Source organism: Palaemon carinicauda, chromosome 14, assembly GCF_036898095.1.
Source record: "Palaemon carinicauda isolate YSFRI2023 chromosome 14, ASM3689809v2, whole genome shotgun sequence".
Taxonomy (NCBI): domain Eukaryota; kingdom Metazoa; phylum Arthropoda; class Malacostraca; order Decapoda; family Palaemonidae; genus Palaemon; species Palaemon carinicauda.
In genome coordinates, this window is record NC_090738.1 from 56,510,512 (window position 1) to 56,532,147 (window position 21,636).

At 44.7% G+C, this 21,636-nt stretch overlaps 1 protein-coding gene across 5 annotated transcripts in view; it reads right to left on the bottom strand.

Moving 5' to 3' along the window:
* The window catches only part of LOC137653593 (6-phosphofructo-2-kinase/fructose-2,6-bisphosphatase 1-like), a 388,947-nt gene that overhangs the window by 80,423 nt on the left and 286,888 nt on the right, over window positions 1–21,636 (bottom strand). For all 5 annotated transcript variants that reach the window (XM_068387128.1, XM_068387127.1, XM_068387124.1 and 2 more), the window contains exon 10: window positions 11,304–11,431. In XM_068387128.1, coding sequence (XP_068243229.1) covers window positions 11,304–11,431 — 128 coding nt within the window. The remainder of the gene's footprint in view (window positions 1–11,303; window positions 11,432–21,636) is intronic.

Genomic DNA, 21,636 nt, shown 5'->3' on the forward strand with positions numbered 1-21,636 from the left:
CAAGAACCCGTCCAGGGACTTCCTCGAATAGTCCTTCAAGTAGTGAGCTGTGAATGTTGACTGGTTAGCCCAGGTGCCTGCTCTCAGGATCTGGCCCACTGCCATACTCTTCTCGAATGCCAACGACGTACTTAGGCCCCTAATGTTGTGGGGTCTGGGTTTGCCCGGCAGTGGGATTCCTGCGCTACTGTAGGCTCTGATAATCACCTGCCGCAGCCAGAAGGAGATAGTGTTTTTCGAGACTGGCTTCTTCACTAGGCCTGTGGAAACAAAAAGACTTTTGATCCCGGGTCGAAGCCTGGCTGTCCTCTCCAAGTATTTCCTTATTGCCCTGACAGGGCACAGCCGCAAGTCCCTTGGGTTGTCCGACCAAGGAATTGCTGGCACTGAGAAGCCCTCAAACCTGGGATCCCACACGGCTGGATTCTGGGTCTTTGCTACGAAGGATGGCACAAACCTGAAGGTAGCTTCCCGCCAACCCTTCGAGTGTGAAACCTCGTAAGACAGTCCATGAATCTCCCCTACACTATTCGTTTTGCTGAGGCCAACGCTAGCAGAAAAACTGTCTTGAGGGTGAGGTCCTTGTCCACAATGTCTTTTAGGGGTTCGAAGGGCGGTTCTGACAACATCTTCAGGACTCTGGCCACGTCCCACTGTGGTACTCTCACGGCTTGAGGGGGCACGATTGCTCGAAACTCTTGATGAGCATCGAGATATGTCTAGAGGCACCCAGGTCGATGCCCTTCAAGAGGAAGACTTGGCCCAGCACAGCCCGGACTCCTTTGATGGCTGGGATGGATATGTTAACCACGTCCCTGAGATAGACCAGGAAGTCCGCTATCTCTAGGATAGAGGCCCTCAGTGGTTTGATGTTCTTAGAGACGCACCATTTAGTAAAAGTGGCCCACTTTGCCTGGTAGACCGCTGCCGATGATCGTCTCACATAGCCTGACATCCTTGCTGCCGTTCCCGACGAATAGCCTTCCTTCCTCAGGAGACGCTCGATAACCTCACGCGTGAAGACGGAGGGACCGAGGGTTCTCGTGGAACCTTTGAAAGTGGGGCTGCCGGAGAAGGTCTGGTCTGTCCGGAGGGGGCCAAGGTGGAAGGCGCGCCAGTTCCTTTAGATCCAAGAACCACTCTCTCTCCGGCCACCGGGTCGCTACCAAAGTCATCCACAGGTTGTCCGCTCACCTTACTCTGTTGAGGACTTGTCTGAGCATCCCGAAGGGAAGGAAAGTGCACACGTAGAGGTTGTCCCAAAGGTGTTGGAAGGCATCCTCGAACGCCGCTTTTGGGTCTGGTACAGGAGAACAAAACACGGGGAGCTGTGCGTTCATTCTCGTTGCGAAGAGATCCATCACTGGCGATCCCCATTTCTGAATGATGGCTTTGGCCACTTCCAGGTGTAGAGACCATTCGGATCCTACTACTTGTCTCATCCTGCTGAGACCGTCGGCCAGGGCGTTCCTCTTTCCTGGAATGAACCTTGCTGAGATTCTGACCTGCTCCCCTTCGGCCCATTCCAGAAGTTCCAACGTGAGGACGCACAATTCCTTCGATTTTAGTCCTCCTTGCTTCTTTATGTAGGCCACCACCGTGGCGTTGTCGCACATCAGTGCCACGGTGTTCCCCCGGAGTAGATGGACGAACTCTAGGCATGCCCTTCGCACTGCCCTCATTTCTAGCACGTTTATGTGCTGGGTTTTCTCCATGTCCGTCCAACTTCCTCTTGCTGACCTTCCGAGGAGATGGGCACCCCACCCCTCCTTGGATGCGTCCATGAACAGGAGCATCTCCGGAGGGTCGGCTGCGAAGGGCATCCCCTTGAGGGTGTTCGATCTGACGCTCCACCACTCCAGGACTTCTTTCGTCTCTGGGAAAACTGGGATCACCTTGTGGGGGGAGTCTCTCTAGTTCCAGAGCTCTTTCAGATTCCACTGGACTCCCCTGAGTTTGAGTCTCCCCTGGGGGACCAGCTTCTCCAATGACACGAGGTGGCCTATCAGTCTCTGCCAGTCCTTCGCTCTCCTGGGCTGGTCCGATAGGAAGGGATGGAGGATCTGGTCTAAGTTGTCTAGTCTATACCCGGAATGGAAGGCTCTCGCAAACCGCTAGGACCATTCCGAGGTAGGTCATCCTGGTGGAGGGTATCAATTGGGACTTCTCCAGGTTGATGATGATACCCAGAACGTTGCAGAACCGCAGTAGCTTCGCGCCTTGCTCCCTCAGTAATTCCCCTGAGGCTGAAAGTAACAACCAGTCGTCCAGGTACCGAATCATGCGGATACCCTGTTTGTGTGCCCAGGCTGAGACCGTTGTGAAGACTCTCGTGAAGACCTGAGGTGCTGTTGACAACCCGAAGCAGAGGGTCTTGAACTGCAACGTTTGGGAACCCCATTTTACCCATAGGTACTTCCTGCTGGAGGGGTGAACTGGAATCTGGAAGTATGCATCCTTGAGGTCTATGGACATCATGAAGTCCCCTTCCCTCAAGGACGCTCGGACCGACTTCAGGGTGTCCATCTTGAAGTCGGTCTTGTACACAAACCTGTTGAGGGCTGAGAGGTCTATGACCAGTCTCCAGGCCCCTGTCGCTTTCTACACCAGGAAAAACCTGCTGTAGAACCCCGGGCCCGGATCCTTGACTGGCTCTATCACCCCTTTTGCCAGCATCGCCGAGACCTCCTCTTGCAGGGCTGTCCTTCTCAAGGGGTCTTTGGGAGCCAACCACTCTGCCTGCTGATCTGGCATTAGGGGTGGGGGTCTGCTAGGAAGGGTAACCTGTACCCTTCTTTCAGGACTGCTACGGTCCACGGATCCGCTCTGTGGTCCTTCGATGCTTGCCAAGAATGTCTGAGGAATCCCCCCACCTGAGGCTTCGGCAGGAGTAGGGGCCCTCTCCCCCTATCTTCTTCTAGAGGCGCGGCCTGACCACCCTCTTCTGGCCGCTGCGTAGGAAGGCCTATATGAAGATTGAGCCGGGGCTGTTCCCGTACTGGAGGGCTGCGGTGGCTGCGACCAGGCCGTAGTGGGGGCGTCTCTCCTGGGCTGGCTAGGCGAAGCCCGAGGAGGGCGGGGGCGTCTCTCCTGGGCTGGCTAGGCGAAGCCCGAGGAGGGCGGGGGCGTCTCTCCTGGGCTGGCTAGGCGAAGCCCGAGGAGGGCGGGGAACGTTGGAGGTGGTTCTTCTGTGGGTGGGTCTTCTCGCCGGAGGGGGTCTGGAATCTCCCGTGTCCTTCACCTTCCTGACCCTTTCTATTGTTTCTTCTGCCGTCTAAAGAGGGAAAATTGAATCGTCCCATAGGGGCAGGCTCCTCAGGGACCTCGCTTCCCTGTCGGGGAGACGCCTGGTGAGCTTATTGAGGACTGTGTCCCTCCTCCGCAGAACCCAGTTGGCGGCCTGTGCGAGGGACTGGTACGACAAGAACTTCAGGGCCTTACCTCCAGAGCTAATCAGCTCCTTCAGTAAGGCCTGGTTCTCTGGGATAGTGAGGTCGTAGGAGGACTGGACGCCTACTAGCGTGGAAGCCCACCAATCCAGCCACGAAGACACGTTTACGAGGTCCTTAGCTATCTCCTCCATCCTGGTCGCTTCTGACGGAGAGAAACAGACTGGTGCTGTAGAGGCCCTTTCTTCTGCTGCTCCTTGGCCTAAAACGGCGACTGCTGGATCCACCGTACAAGCACCTGCTTGCTGGCCCTCCGGAAGGTAGAATTTGCTCTGCGACTTCAGGCCCTGAAGTCGCTTGGAGGAACTCTGGGGCTTGAGGGCTTCGGCATGGTTGGCTACGATCTTATTCACGTGGGCCCTACCTAGCCTAACGTCCCTGGGTAATGGTAGTGCCAGAGAGGGTCTCTGCTGGAAGGGGGCATCCACCAGTCTGCTGAGACTAGATTGCCAGAATTCTTCGGAGGAGGGCTCGGACTCGTCCAACCTATGATGCCTCCTGAAGAGCCCTATCACCCTCCTGTAGGCTGACACCTCCACTGCCGAACCCTCTACATTGTCGTCCAGCTCCTCTGTAGGGCGCCCTACTGCTTGAGACGGGGCCCCTCCGACGGAGGCCTCCGTACGAGGGGAAGGAGACAACTTGGTCCGCTCCGATTCCTGTGGCTCTGGATGTAGGACGGGCATCGCCGTCGAGAAGGGGGCCTCCGTCCTAGGTCTATCCTTCTTCGCGGAGGTCCAGGCATCCGCGGGTCTACTCGACGAGGGGAGTCCCTTCTCACGATCCTGCAGATTCGAAGATAACTTGGGGGTCGGGACGTGGCTGCCGGACCGAAGGGGCGACTCTCTCCGCTGGGCGGATGGAGTCGGAACCTTCGTGGACTTATGCCTATCGGCTGGGATCTGAAACGACGACTCCCTCCGTCAGTCGTATCTGTCGCAGGATGCGTACCTCTCCGGCGATCGAGTTCTAGGGTGCCAACTTGAGGAGCTCGGGACTGCTGACAGCTCGATGATTTTGCTGCGTGGGATGACCACCCATTCTTCCCCCGGGGAGCCACTTCTCCTATATTTTCTTCAGGGAGATCTGGATCGTCTACCTACGTGGCGGGACCTGGAACAGGAGCGAGATCGAGATTGTCTCCTGCGGGACCTCTCGCGACGTCTTCGAAGTTTCCTCCGGGCCTCGTCCTACGAGCAGCAAGAAAAGACTTCGACCGAAGAGGCCAACGACTTGTAGGACCTCGGCGGCGGGCCCGACTCGCGTCGCGTCGTTGGGGGTCCACTCTAGGCTCGATGTAAGACGGGGGCTGCAAGAAGACGTCCGGAAGTGTAGCTGAAGGCGCTGGAGGGGAGCGTGGGCGTTCTTCATTGGGGGACCAGGTTCCAAAGCCTTCTTCCATCCTCAACGGGGACCTGAAGGGCGTCTTTGGCGGCACCCACGCGAGGGAGTCTAATGGCGGCGAGTCTTCCCTCTCAACGGCACCCTCGGCTGTAGAAGCACCTGAAAAGCACACCCAAGAGGCGGGAGAAGAGGTAGGAACATTTTTACCCCACATAGGGTCATCTGAGGAGGCAGGCCCTGCTTGCACCAGGGCTTCGTCCCCCGCACATACTCCTGACCCTCCCTCAGGCCCCTCACTTGCCTGGGATGATGCCACAACCCCACTATCCTACAACTCAGACTCCTGGGGAAGGGCCACAGGCCTCTTCCCCACAACGGACTTACCTCGTCCCCTACTTTGGGTAGGGGAAGGTGGCAGGGAGGCTCGGTCTGATGACACGCCCGGCGAAGTAAGAGAAGAGACGTTCGGCTTCTTAGGTGACCTCTTCGGCGCCTTCTTCTTTTTGGTGCCGTAACACACCCACTGCACCTCGTTCTAGGACATGCACTCCGGGCATGTGGCCGTAGGGGAACACGCACTGCCCCTACATGACGAACACAAGGAGCGCGGGTCTACTTCAGGTTTCGACAGGAAAGCACCACACGATTTATCAGACATAGGCCCAGGACAATGACAAGGATGCTCCATGACACACTAGTAATGCACCGCAAGACACAGGAACACAGAGGGAAAGAATAAGCTATAGCATAAAGGTACCACGTGGGGACCGCGTGAGACACAAAGGGTCGCACTGGGTTAGGAGAGCGTCGAGATGATATTGCGACGCGACCAGAGAACTTACTGGAGGTCGAGACCTGAGCAAGCATGCTCTCTGACCTGGGGTTAGCCTCAGGGCGCATATCACTCCATCTCAGGTTACCCCTCATAGAAAACGGGACTAGGGTAAACTACACAAAACTCTGGTCGGATGGGAGGAGATCCCAGATACTCCTAAGAAAGTAGTTCGAGGTAGGTACTCCGTGTTGGAACAAATTTCTGTTTATATTTGTGTTTCAAGTGAATTTTAGTTTTAAGTTTGTGTTTTTTATGGGTTATTTGAATGTGTTTTCTATTTAAAGTAGGTTAAGATTGTAATACTAAGTTGTGATTATTTTTGGATTGTGTTTAGTTTTAAGAAATATAGTTTTAAAGGAATGTTTAATTTTTTTTTACCTTTTGTTAAAGAGTCTGGTTTAGATAATGTTAGAGGAAAGTTTGTTTTGTTGAGACAATTGTCAGTAGGTGTGATTCCCGCCACATTATTTTGGCGCCCAAACAGGGACTGCCGAGGTGGGATTGATAGCTGGATTCTTGAATGAAGGACTGATAGGATTAAGAATTAGAATTAAGACTGAAAAAAAAAATGGAAGAGCAGAACAAGTTGTTGAGGGAGGGACTGCGGTTGGTTAAAGAGCGTGAGGAGAGGTTGTCCATAGAGAAAGAGAAGTTGTTGCTTGAGAATGCGAGGCCGAGTTGTGAGAATGAGGAGATGCGAAAAGAATTGGAAGCGCTAAAGAGAACTGTAGAGAGAGTGAAAGAAGGTTTTGTGATGAGGATGCAAGAGAATGAGGAATGAATGGAGAAACGAATGGAAGCTATGATGGGGAAGGTAATGAGAATGATGAAAACTTTCATGGGTGAAGGTGCAGTCGGAGGAGTGGCTTCTGCTTCAGGTAATGGGTTGATAGTGGAAGAGAAGGATAAGGTAAGTGATAATGGGGAAGGTAGTGATAGTGAGATTAAAGATAAAGGAATTAGGCATAGTAAGGATGAACAAAAATGTGATAGAAAGAATGAGAAGAAAGGCAAAACTAATGTGAAGAGGGAAAAGAAGAAAGGTCAGGATGAGAGTGAGGATGATCATGAATGGGTGGAAGTGGTAAGTAAGAAAAAGGTTAAGAAGGGAATGGTTAAGGATAGGAATTTAAGTGTTGAATTAGATTCATTATATTCGAATAAGGAAGAAGGAAATAAGAAAGGATTGGGCAGTGAAGATAGATACCTAGGTGTGACAGGTTTAATGAACATAGCAGTAGGTATGTGTATGACTTTTTTAGGGAGTATAAAAGGTTCTGTCAGGCTAAGTATGGTGATAGTAAGAGAGTTTGGGCTAGGGAGTTAGGAGAATATTTGACAGGGTATTTGATGATGATGTATGGTGTGATAATGAGTGTAGGGGATGTTGATTATGAAAGTGTGAAAAAGAAAATAATTGAACAGGTAAAACGTATGAAAGGGAGTGTTAGGTATAATCGTAAGAATGATTTTGATGAAGCACAGATGAATGTAGAAGCGATATCAATGTATGTATGTAGGTTGGAAACGTTAGCTAGGAAGAAGTATAGGATGAAGGCATAACTGAAAATAAGGAATTAATGAAGAAGTTTTTGGCTACTATACCTGAGAATGTTGCCGAGTTTATTAATTTGAAATGTAAGGAGAAAATGAGGTGGACGAAGGAAAGATTGACATGGGATGATATTTTAGAGATGGTTGAGGATCACAAATTGGATAGGTGTATGAAAGAAAGTAAATCTGTGAGTGTAAGAACTGAAATGGAGGAAAGTGTGCCAGAGTTTGTTAGTTTTAGAGATGCTGTTATGAGAGGACCGATGAGGGTAGCTGATAGTGTAGTAGATAGAAGTGTTAAAGCGAGTAATGTGGGAATACCAGTAAGGACAATGAAGGGTTTAGGCATGGGAATCAGGTTTGGAGAGATAGGAGTGCTAGTGCGCAGCGAGGTAGGTCAGGTAGTTGTGTTCATGAAGAGAAGTGTTATAGGTGTCGGAAAGTAGGGCATAAAAAGAATGAGTGTAGATGGGCGTTAGAAGTATGTTTTGGGTGTGGAGAGATAGGGCATCGTATTAGTGAGTGTAAGAAAGAGAAAGGGGTTAAGTGTTATCGGTGTGGTATGACTGGGCATATAGAGTGTGGATGTAGGAGTAATCATACACGTGATTTACGGCAATTGTAGTAAGAATGGTCATTATGCGAGGATGTGCAAGGAGCAGCGTGCTAAATGTACTGAATGTGGTGTAGATGGGCATATAGCTAGGGTTTGTAGGAAAAGGGGATTAGGCCAGCCAGGATGATCGGGAAACTAGGTAGTCAGAGGGTTCAACTGGGTGAGTCCTCCTGTGTGTGTGGAAAGAAAAGGGTCAATGTTCATGAGAATGGGATGAATAATTGGTTGGAAATGAGTATGAATCCAGTATGCATGAGAAGCTAGGGCTAGAAAATAAACAATTAGTGTTAGTTGAATATAGGAAAAAAAGGCGTTTGAAAATTTTAAGTGAGAAAGTGCAAGGGAAATTTATAGGTATGGGTAAGAATCAGAATAGGCATGACAAGGGTGTAAATGTACAGGCAAGTATGGAAGATAAATGTGTTAATACAGATGAATCATGGCTGAGTATGAATAATACCCATAGTGTGTGTGGTTTTTCCTTAGATGATGTAAAAACAAGTACTGTATGACGAATGAGAGATAGGAGAATGATAAGTAGTATGAATGAATATTTTAATAAAGTAGAAAATGGTTTTGATGAAATGGATGAATTGCTGTCAGAAAAAAAGTGAGATTTTAGGGCCAGATGATAGTGAGGTAGATGGGATAGTGCATGATATATTAAATGATAGGAGTATAGATGGGAATCTGAATAGGACAATGAATGATAGCGATATGGGAGAAGTGAATGAGAAAGTATATGAAGGCCCAGTTACTCGAAGCAGAGGTCCTGTTCCCAACTGCAACTGGGTTATGAAAAAATCAGGTAAGTGTTGTGTAAGATGGATTTGGCAAAGTAAGGGGGGAGGTATGTGGAGGATTGATTTTTGTTTAAATTTTATTTATTTTTTGTTGTTTGCCAAATCCAGAGAGAGAGAGAGAGAGAGAGAGAGAGAGAGAGAGAGAGAGAGAGAGAGAGAGAGAGAGAGAGAGAGAGAGAGAGATAGAGAGAGAGAGAGAGAGTGTGTGTGTGTGTGTAAGCGAGCGAGAGGTAGTTAGTGTATTGACTGTTTGTTGTAAGAAAGACTGCTGGTATAACTGAGATTGTTTGTTTATGTTTTTAGCTAGGTTAGGACAGTGGTGCATGTCTTGGGCAACTCCTTTTTTTTATTGACTGCGACTTGAGGCAGTTGTGTGTGTGAGAACACTGGATTTATATATTTATTTGATTTTGACCAGTATTGGAAGTGCTTATTTATTTTTTGAACCGTGATTCTTCCTTGGAGTTACTTATTCCTTTGGAGAACCTATTTTTGAATGATGATCTTCAGTTGCTGACCTGGCCTGTAATCGATTATATTTAGACTGCTCTTTTGGATTGACCGACTGTTGATGACCTGGATTGCGTTCAAGAACCTGATTTGATTGTTCTTGTGCTGTAATATTATGACAATGATGATGATGATGATGATGATAACGCTCACAACCCAGATCAATTAATACAGTTCTGTATTAATATTTATCAGTGTTCCGGTTGTGGTTTTGGGCTATAAAAGACTGTTGGCCCTTGTGTGGACGAAGGCGTCCACTCAGAAATATATATAATATTTCTGTTTATATTTGTGTTTCAAGTGAATTTTAGTTTTAATTTTGTATTTTTATGGGTTATTTGAATGTGTTTCCTATTTACAGTAAGTTAAGATTGTAATACTAAGTTGTGATTATTTTTTGCTTGTGTTTAGTTTTAAGAAATATAGTTTTAAGGGAATGTTTAGTTTTTTTTTTACCTTTTGTTAAAGAGTCTGGTTTCGATAACGTAAGGGGAAAGTTTGTTTTGTTGACACAATTGTCAGTAGGTGTGATTCAGGGTGTGTTTTTTAAACATCCCACCACATTGTCTCTCCTGGCATGTGCATCTCCCTGTTCAGTCTTTTTTTTTTATAGAAAAAAATCACATTTTTCAAGTAAAAAAGTGATGTATTTGTATACAGTGGCACTGTACATACTCAAGGACAGTGTTTACTTTTACCGGGTAATGTACTGTAGATGTATGCTTCCCTACAGTACTGCATAAGAAAATGGTTAGTGGTCTTTATATAGAATATGTACACTTAGTTAAACTTAAATGAAGTATCATTGTATACATATTATACAGGACAGTAATGTATAGTATTGTTTATTAACTATATTGCACAGTATTGTAATCAAACTACTACATGTACTGTTTCTACAATATGTAAATGTAGGCAATGGTGTGCAATGAGTTATCAAGCTGGAAGTACTCCAAACAAAAAGAGCAAACACTTACAATACAGTTAAGCTGTACTGCACAAATATTACAGTATTACACACTACAGTATGAGCGAGTGTTATATTAGATAGGAACAACAGTGTTTTGTTGTTGTGTCTCGATGACTACTGTAGTGTTACGTACTGTACTGTACCGTAGCCTTACCCTGTCCAGTACTAGTGTACACTTTGGGTTTAGAGTTCCAAACCGTTCTCTGTTTAAAAATAAAACTTAATTTCCAGTTAAAAGTTTGGTCACAAAGAATGGGATCCAAATATAATACAAGTGTTAAAGGTTATGGTTCATGATATTAGAAATACACCTACATCTCTAAACTTGTGCAGAAATCTCTCTTTGAAATGAGTTTTAGCAACAGCTTCATGGTATACCAGGTTGGTGTTTACTAAACATTGTCTTGAACAATCCTGGTTTACTTATCAAGATTCCTGGGCTCTATGTCCTTTAGTGACAGCTGGTGACGTCTTAAATTTTTTTCAAGTTCAGTTAATTTATAATTTCTTATTTTTGAAAAATTTGAGTTTTAATTACATGGTGTTGGGATTAAATTCTATAAATAGATAATTAGTGATAAGTTACCATTTAGAGACAACCTTGAGTCCCTCATTTCCAATAACTTTTTAACAGAAATCTGGGGTCCCGTACTTCAAAATGTATTTTGAGATGGTTTGATACCAATAATCTAGAACAAATGAGCCAAAAAATTAACTTACTTATATAATTGAAATTCTATAAATGACCTGGTATCTCATCTCAATCTGAGTGCTGGAGTCAGCAATATGAACATCAGGGGAGATTCATAGAAATACACTGAATTTTAATAATAAAATTTGATATTTCTATACTCCCTTATTTTCACATACTGTACTGCACACACCTGCCCTCCTCCCCCACAGACTTGTGATGTCAAGAGGATAAGGAATATCTTATTTTAGACTTTGTGACTAATATAACAGAGATCCTAATGCATCAATGCTTCACTTCTTATCAGTAACCGACAGTGTGTATCATTACTTTACTAGGGACGTTTCTATTAAAAAGGAAGAGCTTTTTACAATTTTAGCAGTAAATGTCAATAACCCCAGCTTCAGCTGAAAAAACAATATGAACACCAGACGAGTATAGAAATAACTATTCTTTTCCTTATGTTCTATGACTTAATACTGAATCGCCCTTAGTAAGTTCATGATGTTTAATATAAAGGCAAATACTCACCACAGGTTTGGCCCGATGAGTGTCCACACAATCTATTGGGATTTTGAAAAATTCAACCTTACAGCCATATGCCTGAGGAGTCAACTTTATCAGAGTATGAAGTGGAACTTTCATGTAAGGAAGTTCAGCTGAAAATAGGAAAAAAATCAAAATTAATATCAAAGTACCCCACTTTGTACCTTCACATATTTATAAATATGAAAAGTATTTCTATACAAAGATCAAGATTTTTACTTTTCTTATCAGTTTAAATGATTTGACAAGGTTTGATTGAATTAAGAAAATACAGTAAATTTTTTGATGACTTAATTCTATTAAATTATTAGCTATACTAAATAAAGGGTTAATTATTCTTAAATGCTGTTGAATTGTCCACTTGTTTATCTACCCGAGATCTTCATGAAATTTTGAAAGGTTGGCTAGGGCAAAGAAAATATGTTTTCGATATCTCTTTGGAAACATTGTAGATCAAGGACCATTTCTAAGGGTTGTTTGCCCAAAACATTCCTCAAAAACAGTGGTAGATTAAAGTGTAATATTGTTGAGTGGATCACAGGCTCTACTGTAAAATATTATTGGATTTTGTGATACATCAAATGACAATGCTGTAAAAAAAAATTTTGACTTGCTGCTTGTGACTGTCTATCTTCCAACATCTATATTGATAACATAATTCAAAGTTAAATCTTGACAATATTTGAAGGGGAGAGCCATGGTCAGTAATGGGGATAGATTTTGATGTGGAATGGAATGCACATCCAAGATTTTATTTTCCTTTTCATCAATATTGTACTATGGAGCTATATTTCATGTATTTCAACAAATCTTCAGATAATGGGCTACGAGCTATGAAACGTTATAATTTTTATATGAATGTGTGTATATGAAAGTAGTGCGATTGGTTTTATACATTGAAATGATACCAAACGGTGTGAGTGTACGGATAAGGTTGATTAATTTGTACTATATAGCTCAGAATGGATTTTGATGCCCCAGTGCTTGGCTTGAGGTCTAAATTTTTTAATCCTAATCCCACACCATAATTGGCTGTATCTTAATATTATTTTTTCTCAATAATCAAGGCTGGTTGTATTATTTAGAAAAATTACATATGAGTTTGGAGGAAGAATTACATCTACTGGCCATTTACTTTGTTCAGGTTTACTACAGTATTACTATAGTGAAAAATATTAGGAAAAACAAGTTATGCGGTTGTCTTCCTTCATTCAAATTTAGATGGATTTAAATGAATCATCAAATTATATTTTGAATTATTGGTTCCCAAAAATTCACAGGAGATTAATTGTTTATTTCATTAAATGTATACAAAACCTTCATATGGGCAGTTTTGGTCATGAGTGCCGTGATCCCATTATGGCCACCTTATTCTCCCACTATACACAATTTTCTCATTTCCTTACTTTACTGTACATTATTTCTCCGAGACCACCAGTAAGCTATTTACGCCTTTTCTTCAAAATGCGGTGAAAAGGCTGTTATTCAATGACCTATAGCTCTTAATTCTAAAAAGAGATTTCAGAATACATTGTAAATAATTTTCCGAAATAAAGTTAGGATAGTTTAACCCTTGATTTACCTTTATATCAATTATATTAGATACACTTTAGTGTATTCACTGGATTAGAATTTATCCAATATTACGGGCGTGATGTTACCAGCCTGTCTTCACTTACCAACGTTTAGATTCCCTTACACCATGAATAGCAGTTCCAGCATCAGAGGTAAACTATGGAGTGCAAACAGTTATACGTGCTACTTGTTTTTAGTTCAGTGAATGCAACTATAGTTCATGACATATATATATATTATATATATATATATATATATTATATATATATATATATATATATATATATATATATATATATATATATATATATATATATATATATAAAGGATTTTGACGTAGGAAAAATCTATTTCTGGGCGAGAGACCGCCCAGTGAAATGCTCCTTTAACATCATTTCTAAGGTAAAAACTGCTATAAATTTACCAGAGAAAAATTTGTATAGGAGTGCTAGGTTGAACTCAGCTCGCTCACCTTAATAAGGTGTCGGTATAATAATCGGGCGCATGAATAAATCACAACCAGAGGCCTCGCACCATTTAGATATCTCCTGTCAATATCCCCGAACAGCGAGGTGCCGTTCAACATCCTACTACTACTAGTAATCCCACGCCAGTGACGTCACTCCTTATAGCACCCCAGATTGGGGCCCAATTAGGGAGGGACGGGTGGGTTCACTGGGCGGCACGGGTTTCTCGTCCAGAAATAGATTTTTCCTACGTCAAAATCCCTTTTCTGGGCTCCGACCCGTGCCGCCCAGTGAAATCGTACCAGAGAATGGGGACCCAATATGGCTAACTACCTGAAGAAAATAACACAAAAATAACATAGCTGATGAGTTTTAATATCAAAAAGGAGGGATGTGGAAACCCGTAAAATAGATCAACATGTAAATGACAGTGATAATTAGACATGGTAAACAATCAATAATGAAACCCTTAGGTAAAAGTCAACAGATATGAATAGTGGCAATCCAGCTTGGTAATCAAAATGCAAAGTTAAACATTCAATCATAGATATAAATATGAGCATGTTACAAAATCCCACCAGGGGAAGATAGAGAGAACCAAGCGAAAGAAAACCCATAACAAATATTAAACAGAACAAAAGAAAATCAGCTCGGGGATTTCAAGAACAAGTGAAATCAAAACAATTCGTGAAATTGATCAATTGAATAATAAGATAATACATCATGGTAAACAAAACAGGTAGGAACAACAGGTAAGCCAGGCAGGAGGGAAAGAGGACAGAGCAAGACGGTGTGATTAAGACTCAGTACCTTCAGGAGGAACTATATTCCCTGCAGCTACTGTGGCAAATCTAAGAGCTTCTAAAGGTTTTAGGTAGTGGCGCTTGAAAACTTTAGGGGACTCCCAACCTGTATATTTTGAGAGCTCATCAAATTTCATATGGTGGAAAAAATTAATTGAGGTAGCCACAGCTCGAATATCATGGACATGTAGGAATGATTCAGGATTAGCTTGTTTAATAAAATAAAGAATTTGTTGACTGATTCCCTTAAGGGTAATAGTTCCTCCATGTTCTCTAATAAATAAGGGCCCTGTGGTTGTAGTGGAAGTTCTGCTTAAGTAGGATTTCAGGGTGGTAACTGGACACAGGGATGGATCCCGAGGAAGTGGAATAATCTTCCAGGGAGACCACCTGTTTTGGGGGTCTTCATTTTTAGCCAGGAAAACTTTGTTAGGAGAGAGAAGAACCTCACCCAAAGAGAGAAACTCTATATGACCAGGGTCTCTAGATAAGGCTGACAATTCTGAGATTCTGGAGCCAGAGGCGAGGCTCAAAAGAAAAAGTGACTTTCTTAATAATGCCATATAGTTACAGGATTCATTTGGAGTATCAGAGACTAGCTTAAGAACATCGTTCAAAAACCAGGAAACTGCGCTAGAGCGAGTTGAAGGTTTTAGTCTGGCACAAGCTCTCGGAATGGATGAGAAATATGAATCCGTTAAATCAATGTCAAAACCAATATGGAAGATCTTTTTCAAGGCTGACTTGATTGTAGTAATGGTATTGGCTGCCAGGCCTGATTCGAAGAGAGTTCTGAAGAATGTCACAGTTAGGTTCATTGTCATTTTCTCAACTTGGGAATTTTTCAAGAAATTAGCTAATTTCTTGACAGCTGAGTCATATTGACGGAGAGTAGATTCCCTTTTGTCAGATTCCAGGAAAATAGTATTCAAAGGATCGATGTTTGCACCTCGTTGGGCTGCGAACTTCATGAAGTCCATAAAGTTAGGGCATTCAGAATCCTTGAGGAAGCGAACACATTGCGAGTTTGTACTGTCTGTGTTAGCACAGGATTGGGAATCCGCCGGGGGCGGAGACCTAGTTCTAGCAACAAGGGGAACCAATTGCTCTTGGGCCAGTTGGGGGCTACGAGAGCCACTTGACCTTTGAAGGATCTGAGTTTGTGCAGAACTTTCAGCAGGAGATTCACCGGAGGAAACAGGTAAATCGTCTTCCAGGTATTCCAATCTAGAATCATAGAGTCCGTGGCATAGGCCACAGGGTCCAGGTTGGGGGCTACGTAACAATCTAGTTTGCGATTGGATTCCGTCGTAAACAGATCCACCTGGAGACCCGGGACTTGAGATAGTATCCACTGGAAAGATCGATTGTCTAGAGACTATTCCGACTCTAACGGAGTCGTCCGGGAAAGTAAGTCCGCTACCACATTCCGGACTCCTGCTAGATGTACCTTTGACAGGTGCCACTTGTGCATTGCCGCTATGGAGAAAATCTTCAACATGATGTGGTTTATTTGGGCTGATCTGGAGCCTCCTCTGTTGAGGCAGGGAACTATGACTGCACTGTCGAGAAACAGTCTGATATGGAGATTCCTGGCTGGATTGAGACGTTTTAAAGTGAGGAAGACTGCCATGGCCTCTAGGACGTTGATGTGCATTTGTTGGAAGACCAGTGACCATAACCCTTGGACTTTCTTGTGTTGGGAGTAACCTCCCCACCCTCTTAAGGAGGCGTCTGTGTGAACGACGAGTCCCGGGACCGGATGTTGTAAGGGAACCGACTTGGAAAGATTCTTGATCTTCGTCCAAGGCTGCAGACTTTTTCTCAGGATTGGGGGAAGGCGAGCACGTTTGTCTCGGCGTTTTGCGGTTGCTCTGGAGCGCCACACACTGTTTATGTCCTTGAGTTTGGACCTTAGGACGATGTCTGTCACGGAGGCGAACTGTAAGGAACCTAGGATCCTCTCTTGGTTCCTTCTGGAGGTCAACTTCTCTCTGAGAAATTGTTTTGTATTCCTCGCTATCTCCTTCCTTTTGGCTTTGGAGAGGTACAGCGTATGGGAGCACAGGTCCCATAGAAGTCCCAGCCATTGAAACTTGGTCTCCGGGACCAGGCGGGATTTCTCGAGGTTGACTTGGAATCCCAGTTGTCGAAGGAAGGTGAGGACTTTGTTCGTTGCTATGCGGCAATTCTGGGCATTGTCTGACCAGATTAGCCAATCGTCTAGATAGGCCACTACCTGTATCCCCTGAGTTCGAAGCTCTTGAATTACTGTCTCTGCTAGTTTGGTGAAGATTCTGGGTGCTATGTTGAGCCCAAATGGCATCACTTTGAATGCATAGGCTTGTTTGCCTAGCTTGAAGCCCAGAAAAGGACGAAAATGCCTTGCTATTGGAACGTGATAGTAGGCATCGGTAAGATCGATGGAGGTGGTGACGGCCCCACGGGGAATTAAGGTCCGCACCTGCAAGACAGTAAGCATATGGAATTTGTCGCAACGAATGAAGGAATTTAAACGAGACAGGTCCAGGATTACCCTTCGTTTGTCTGAGCCTTTCTTTGGCACGCTGAACAAGCGTCCTTGAAATCTTAAGCGACGTATGCTTTGGATCGCATTCTTTTGTAGCAGATATTTTGTGAAGGAACGTAGTTCTTCTGTTGGTAGTTGGTAAAAGCTGTTCGGTGGAGGAGGTCCCTGTATCCAGCTCCACCCTAGGCCTTTGGAGATAATTCTGGAAGCCCAATCGCTGAACTTCTAACGGTCTCGAAATATGTACAGTCTCCCTCCAACCTGCGGTTTCTCAATGGTTGGAGGATGATTTGCCTCCTCTGCTTCCACGGGAAGACTTGCCTCGGTGGTAACCCCTTCCGCTACCTCGGGCACGAAAGGCACCCCTGGAACCCCTGTGACGCTGGTAGCCACGGAAAGAGCCCTGAGCCTCATAAGTGGGGTTAAAGGCGGGGGAGAAGGAAGTCGAGGCGATCTGAGACTGAGGGACCAGGACGTATTGTTCTTGCTGTTGGCCCTTTGAGGTAGAAGGCTGGGGACCTTGAGGAGCCGGTTGGACTGAGACCGGTTGAACCCTGAATTGGGAAGATTGGAAAGGCCTCAATCTCTTCCTACCTCAAATTGGGGTACCAGTAGGCTCATATTTCCTCTTTGAAACGAGGCCCCATCTAACCTTGAGGTTTTGGTTGGCTCTAGCTGCCTCGCTGAGGACCGAGTTGACTAAATCCTCTGGGAAAAGATCCGGGCCCCAGACTGGAGCTTTGATGAGCCTATTAGGTTCGTGCCTAATGGTGGCTTCAGAGAGGACGTGTCGTCGACAACGGGTCTTGGCGTTTGCAAAATCATAGGCGTCAGCCATAAAGTTTTGCAGTAGTGACTTAGTGAGGACCTTAAGGAGGTCCTCCTCGTTGTAAGTGGCGACGGTCAATTCGTTAAGGGCAACCGAATTAAGAGACCTGCCGAATCTGCACCTCGACTCAAATTCAAATTTAACCCTTTTACCCCCAAAAGACGTACTGGTACGTTTCACAAAACCCATCCCTTTACCCCCATGGACGTACCGGTACGTCCTTGCAAAAAAATGCTATAAAAATTTTTTTTTCACATTTTTGATATTTTTTTGAAAAAATTCAGGGGTAAAGGCTTCTCGTCTTTGACAGCCTGGAGGACCGACTCTAAAATCTTGGTCGCACATGGGGTAAGGGTCTGGTCGTCAGCCACAAACATAGTATACAAACTTTTGTAGGCCGTAATCATTGTGTTCAAGCAGTCATACACATTGAACATGCGACCAAGACAGACTGAGCCTGTTCTTTAGGAAAAATAACAGTTTCCTTTGGGACCTTATCTAAACGAATCAGAGCCTCTTCCGTGAGGCGAGCGTAGCCGGGGAAGGGGAATTCAAGACCCGGCGGGTAGAATTCATAATCCGTAAGAGGTCGGGTACCGAAACCTTCGATTGATAGCATTCCCTCCGAGAAGGGGGCATGCAATGCTAACCTCGAAGGGGTATTCTTATTGAAAGGAGGAAGCTTGGAGGCGTCGGGGATGGGGTATTGCTGTTGTGGTGGTGGTAGCCCCGAGCGCATGAGTCCTTGAACTAGGCTCTCCACAGAAGCTATCCTCTCTTGCGATTGCTTCGTAAGAGACGATAGCATCGACTCAAAACGAGCAAACAGTTTCTCTGAAAATCCTCCGCGTTAAATGATCCCACCAGGGGGTGAACAGGTGCCGGAACAGAGGCTACTCCGTGAGAGGTTGAGGGCACAGCAATTGGGTCTTGAGAGACTCTGGTGGAGGAGGATTTAGCCTTCGAGAATGATGATCTCGAAGGCTTGTGGTCTTTGGAAGACTTGTGAGTCTTATATAGAGGCTTACGATGAGCCTTCACCTTGGGGGGAACAGGCCAGGGACTGAGATCAGTCCCGGTTGTCCCCGGAAAACCTTGAAAAGAAGACTGTTCGGAAGTAGAAGAGAAAGCCGGGCTAGGGAGAGGAATCTTAGCCCAGGAACCACCTGACTCATCTACGTCCCTACCTGCGTCGGGATCATCCAAAGCCATGGGTTCCACATCGAGGTTGAGGGTAGCGACGTCCTCAGTTAGGGTGCCGCCCGTCTCTCCTTGGTCCGGGGCCAGAAGAAGAGATTCAATGCTCTCGATGATAGGGTCCGCCAACTCTTTGGGGACCACAGCTGATGTTTTAGCATTGGAGCAGAAGTGGGAACACCATTCCTCAGAGAGGAAGCTTGGGCTGTGTCCTTTTCAAGTTGGGTGCTCTGAAAGAGAACAGACTATTAGCGAGGAATAAAAGTGCCAAAGAAAAAGTGGAGAAGTCCAAGGACTTCGTAGGCACGAAGTAAAAGGCATGCGGGAAGTCCAGAGGCCTGTGGCCTTAAAATATTATGATTAAAAGAAACCATCAAAATAATTTATAACTCCCCACAAGTCTGTATTAATGTAAATGCACTCACCGAGTCAGATGTTAGAGTGGAGGTCATTTTGTAGCAGACTACACAATTGTCCGGATGCCAAACAGCTAGGTCATCCACTTGAATAGAACAGTGAGCGTGCGAACGACACACATCATGGCCACAGGGTTGGTGGAGGACAGCGGCACATGCCGTCATCGCACAACGTACAGTCTGTAAGATAAAAGATACAGGAGTATCTTAAAGGAAAGCAAATTAGGGGCCCGGAAGCCCCGGTGCTTAAATATTTATATATGTTAATATCATGATAAAGAATTTTTATATATATAGCCATAAATATCTTGAATGAAAGAAAATGAAGGGCACGGGGGCCCGGGGTGCTTCAATTCTTTATATATATATCAAATACATGATAAAAACTATTCATATAAATGCCTTAAATATATTGAATGAAGGCAAATAGGGGACCCTGGGGGGCCCAGGGTGCTTAATAAATCAAAATAACAGATCTATTTGATTGTAAAAATTTAAATTAAATTAAGTCAGACCGTAATCGTGATCATATCAAAAGAAAGAAGGCAAGGTAGAGAGCTAGGATCGTATATAATATATATATGTGACTAATATATAAAGTTAATCCAAGTAATAATGAGTAACGTTGGCTCCGGGGGCTCAACTGAACAACTCGACTGGATGGTAATGTATAAAAGCTACTTCCGGGGATCCCGTAATGAAAGTCTTTATATATATATATATATCTATATGAGGTCCGTGAGGTGCGTGACACTAGAGAGGGGGAAGGATCTTTAATGGGTCCGTGACGTGCGGGACCGAGAGGGAGTAGCACGTACAAAACTTAAATAAAATAACATGACTCAGCAGAAAACTTCCTGCCGATCGTTGGCCAAACGAGCGACAGAAAGAAAAAGACTACGACCGGGTAGAGTAGTGAAAAGAGTAAGTAATGTACGTTAATGTATAATAATAGTAAGCCTCTTTGATCAACGGGAACCGCCCGTGCAAAGAAAGCGGATGCCCCCGGGAGGGGAACATAGCGCCATAAAGTGACTCAAACTCGATCGGGAGAGAGAGCGGGAGGGAACCCTGGGGTGGGGTATCGGGCGGGAGGGAGGCTAGGAGTGGGGTGATAGCAGGTATACCAACCTGCCAGACCCACGATGATATGATCACGCGGAAAGACTAATAACAATATAATAAACATAGCACATCAATCGTAAAACAAACGAGGGAACGAACATGAGACAGGAGAAGCAAACCTGACGGCGCTGGGAGTAGGCAGGGCTACCAACATAACACAGAGTCAGTGAAGTGCTAACAAAATGAAAACTAATATGTAATATCTGACTCATGAAAGCCCCTCGAGCTAATGCAAGCAAACGAATTACGTTAAAATGATAAGCAAGTCCGTGGCGTGCGAACGTAATAATCCAAGTAATAATATTAGTGGAATAGGAACGCCCAAAGGCGACCAGGCATGCCAACCTACCGATAATACGCACGTATATGTAATAACTGTTATCATAATAACAGGACAATATAAAAAACTAATACGGTGTGTGAACCGTGGATACCCATAAAGTTCATAACGAGAAACAATCAGTATGGAGGACTCATTGAAAAGTGTTAAGAACGAACAAGAGATAGATAGGAGGGACCCGGGCGCCATGAGAGACCCACGCAGGGGCCGTGAAAAATAAAACTGTATAATATAAGCAAAAAAGGGCAAGGCCCCCTCCAAAATCTCAAAACTCATAGATCTGGTACTTAACTTAGATGGAGTGACAGTGGAGTCCGACATCTTGAGGTAAATCCAGAAAAAACCAGCGAAATTCACACACTAAGGCAAAATACGGCTATAAAGTTGCGTGCTATATAAAGGAGTGTCGTCACTGGCGTGGGATTACTAGTAGTAGTAGGATGTTGAACGGCACCTCGCTGTTCGGGGATATTGACAGGAGATATCTAAATGGTGCGAGGCCTCTGGTTGTGATTTATTCACGCACCCCAGTATTATACCGACACCTTATTAAGGTGAGCGAGCTGGGTTCAACCTAGCATTCCTATACAAATTTTTCTCTGGTAAATTTATAGCAGTTTTTACCTTAAAAATGATGTTAAAGGAGCATTTCACTGGGCGGCACGGGTCGGAGCCCAGAAATATATATATAATATATATATATACACTGTAATATATATATATATATATATACATACATACATATATATAAATATCATCCACGAAAGGCATTTAATACCGAATTCTATCTTGGGAATATATATCCACTTGGAATTCATTTTATGGTAACAGCTTCTGGCCGGGTGGAGATTCGAACCACCACCTGTGAGCCGGAAACCATGCAAGCACGACTCAACCGACTGAGCTATCAAGAGAGATAAAAGTTTATGACAAGTCCCCGTACATATTCCTGTCGAATTCAGGAATCTGTTCATAGACTTTGAAATAAACCCATCTCCACCATGATAGCTGAATCGTGAGTTTGCTGCACATAGTA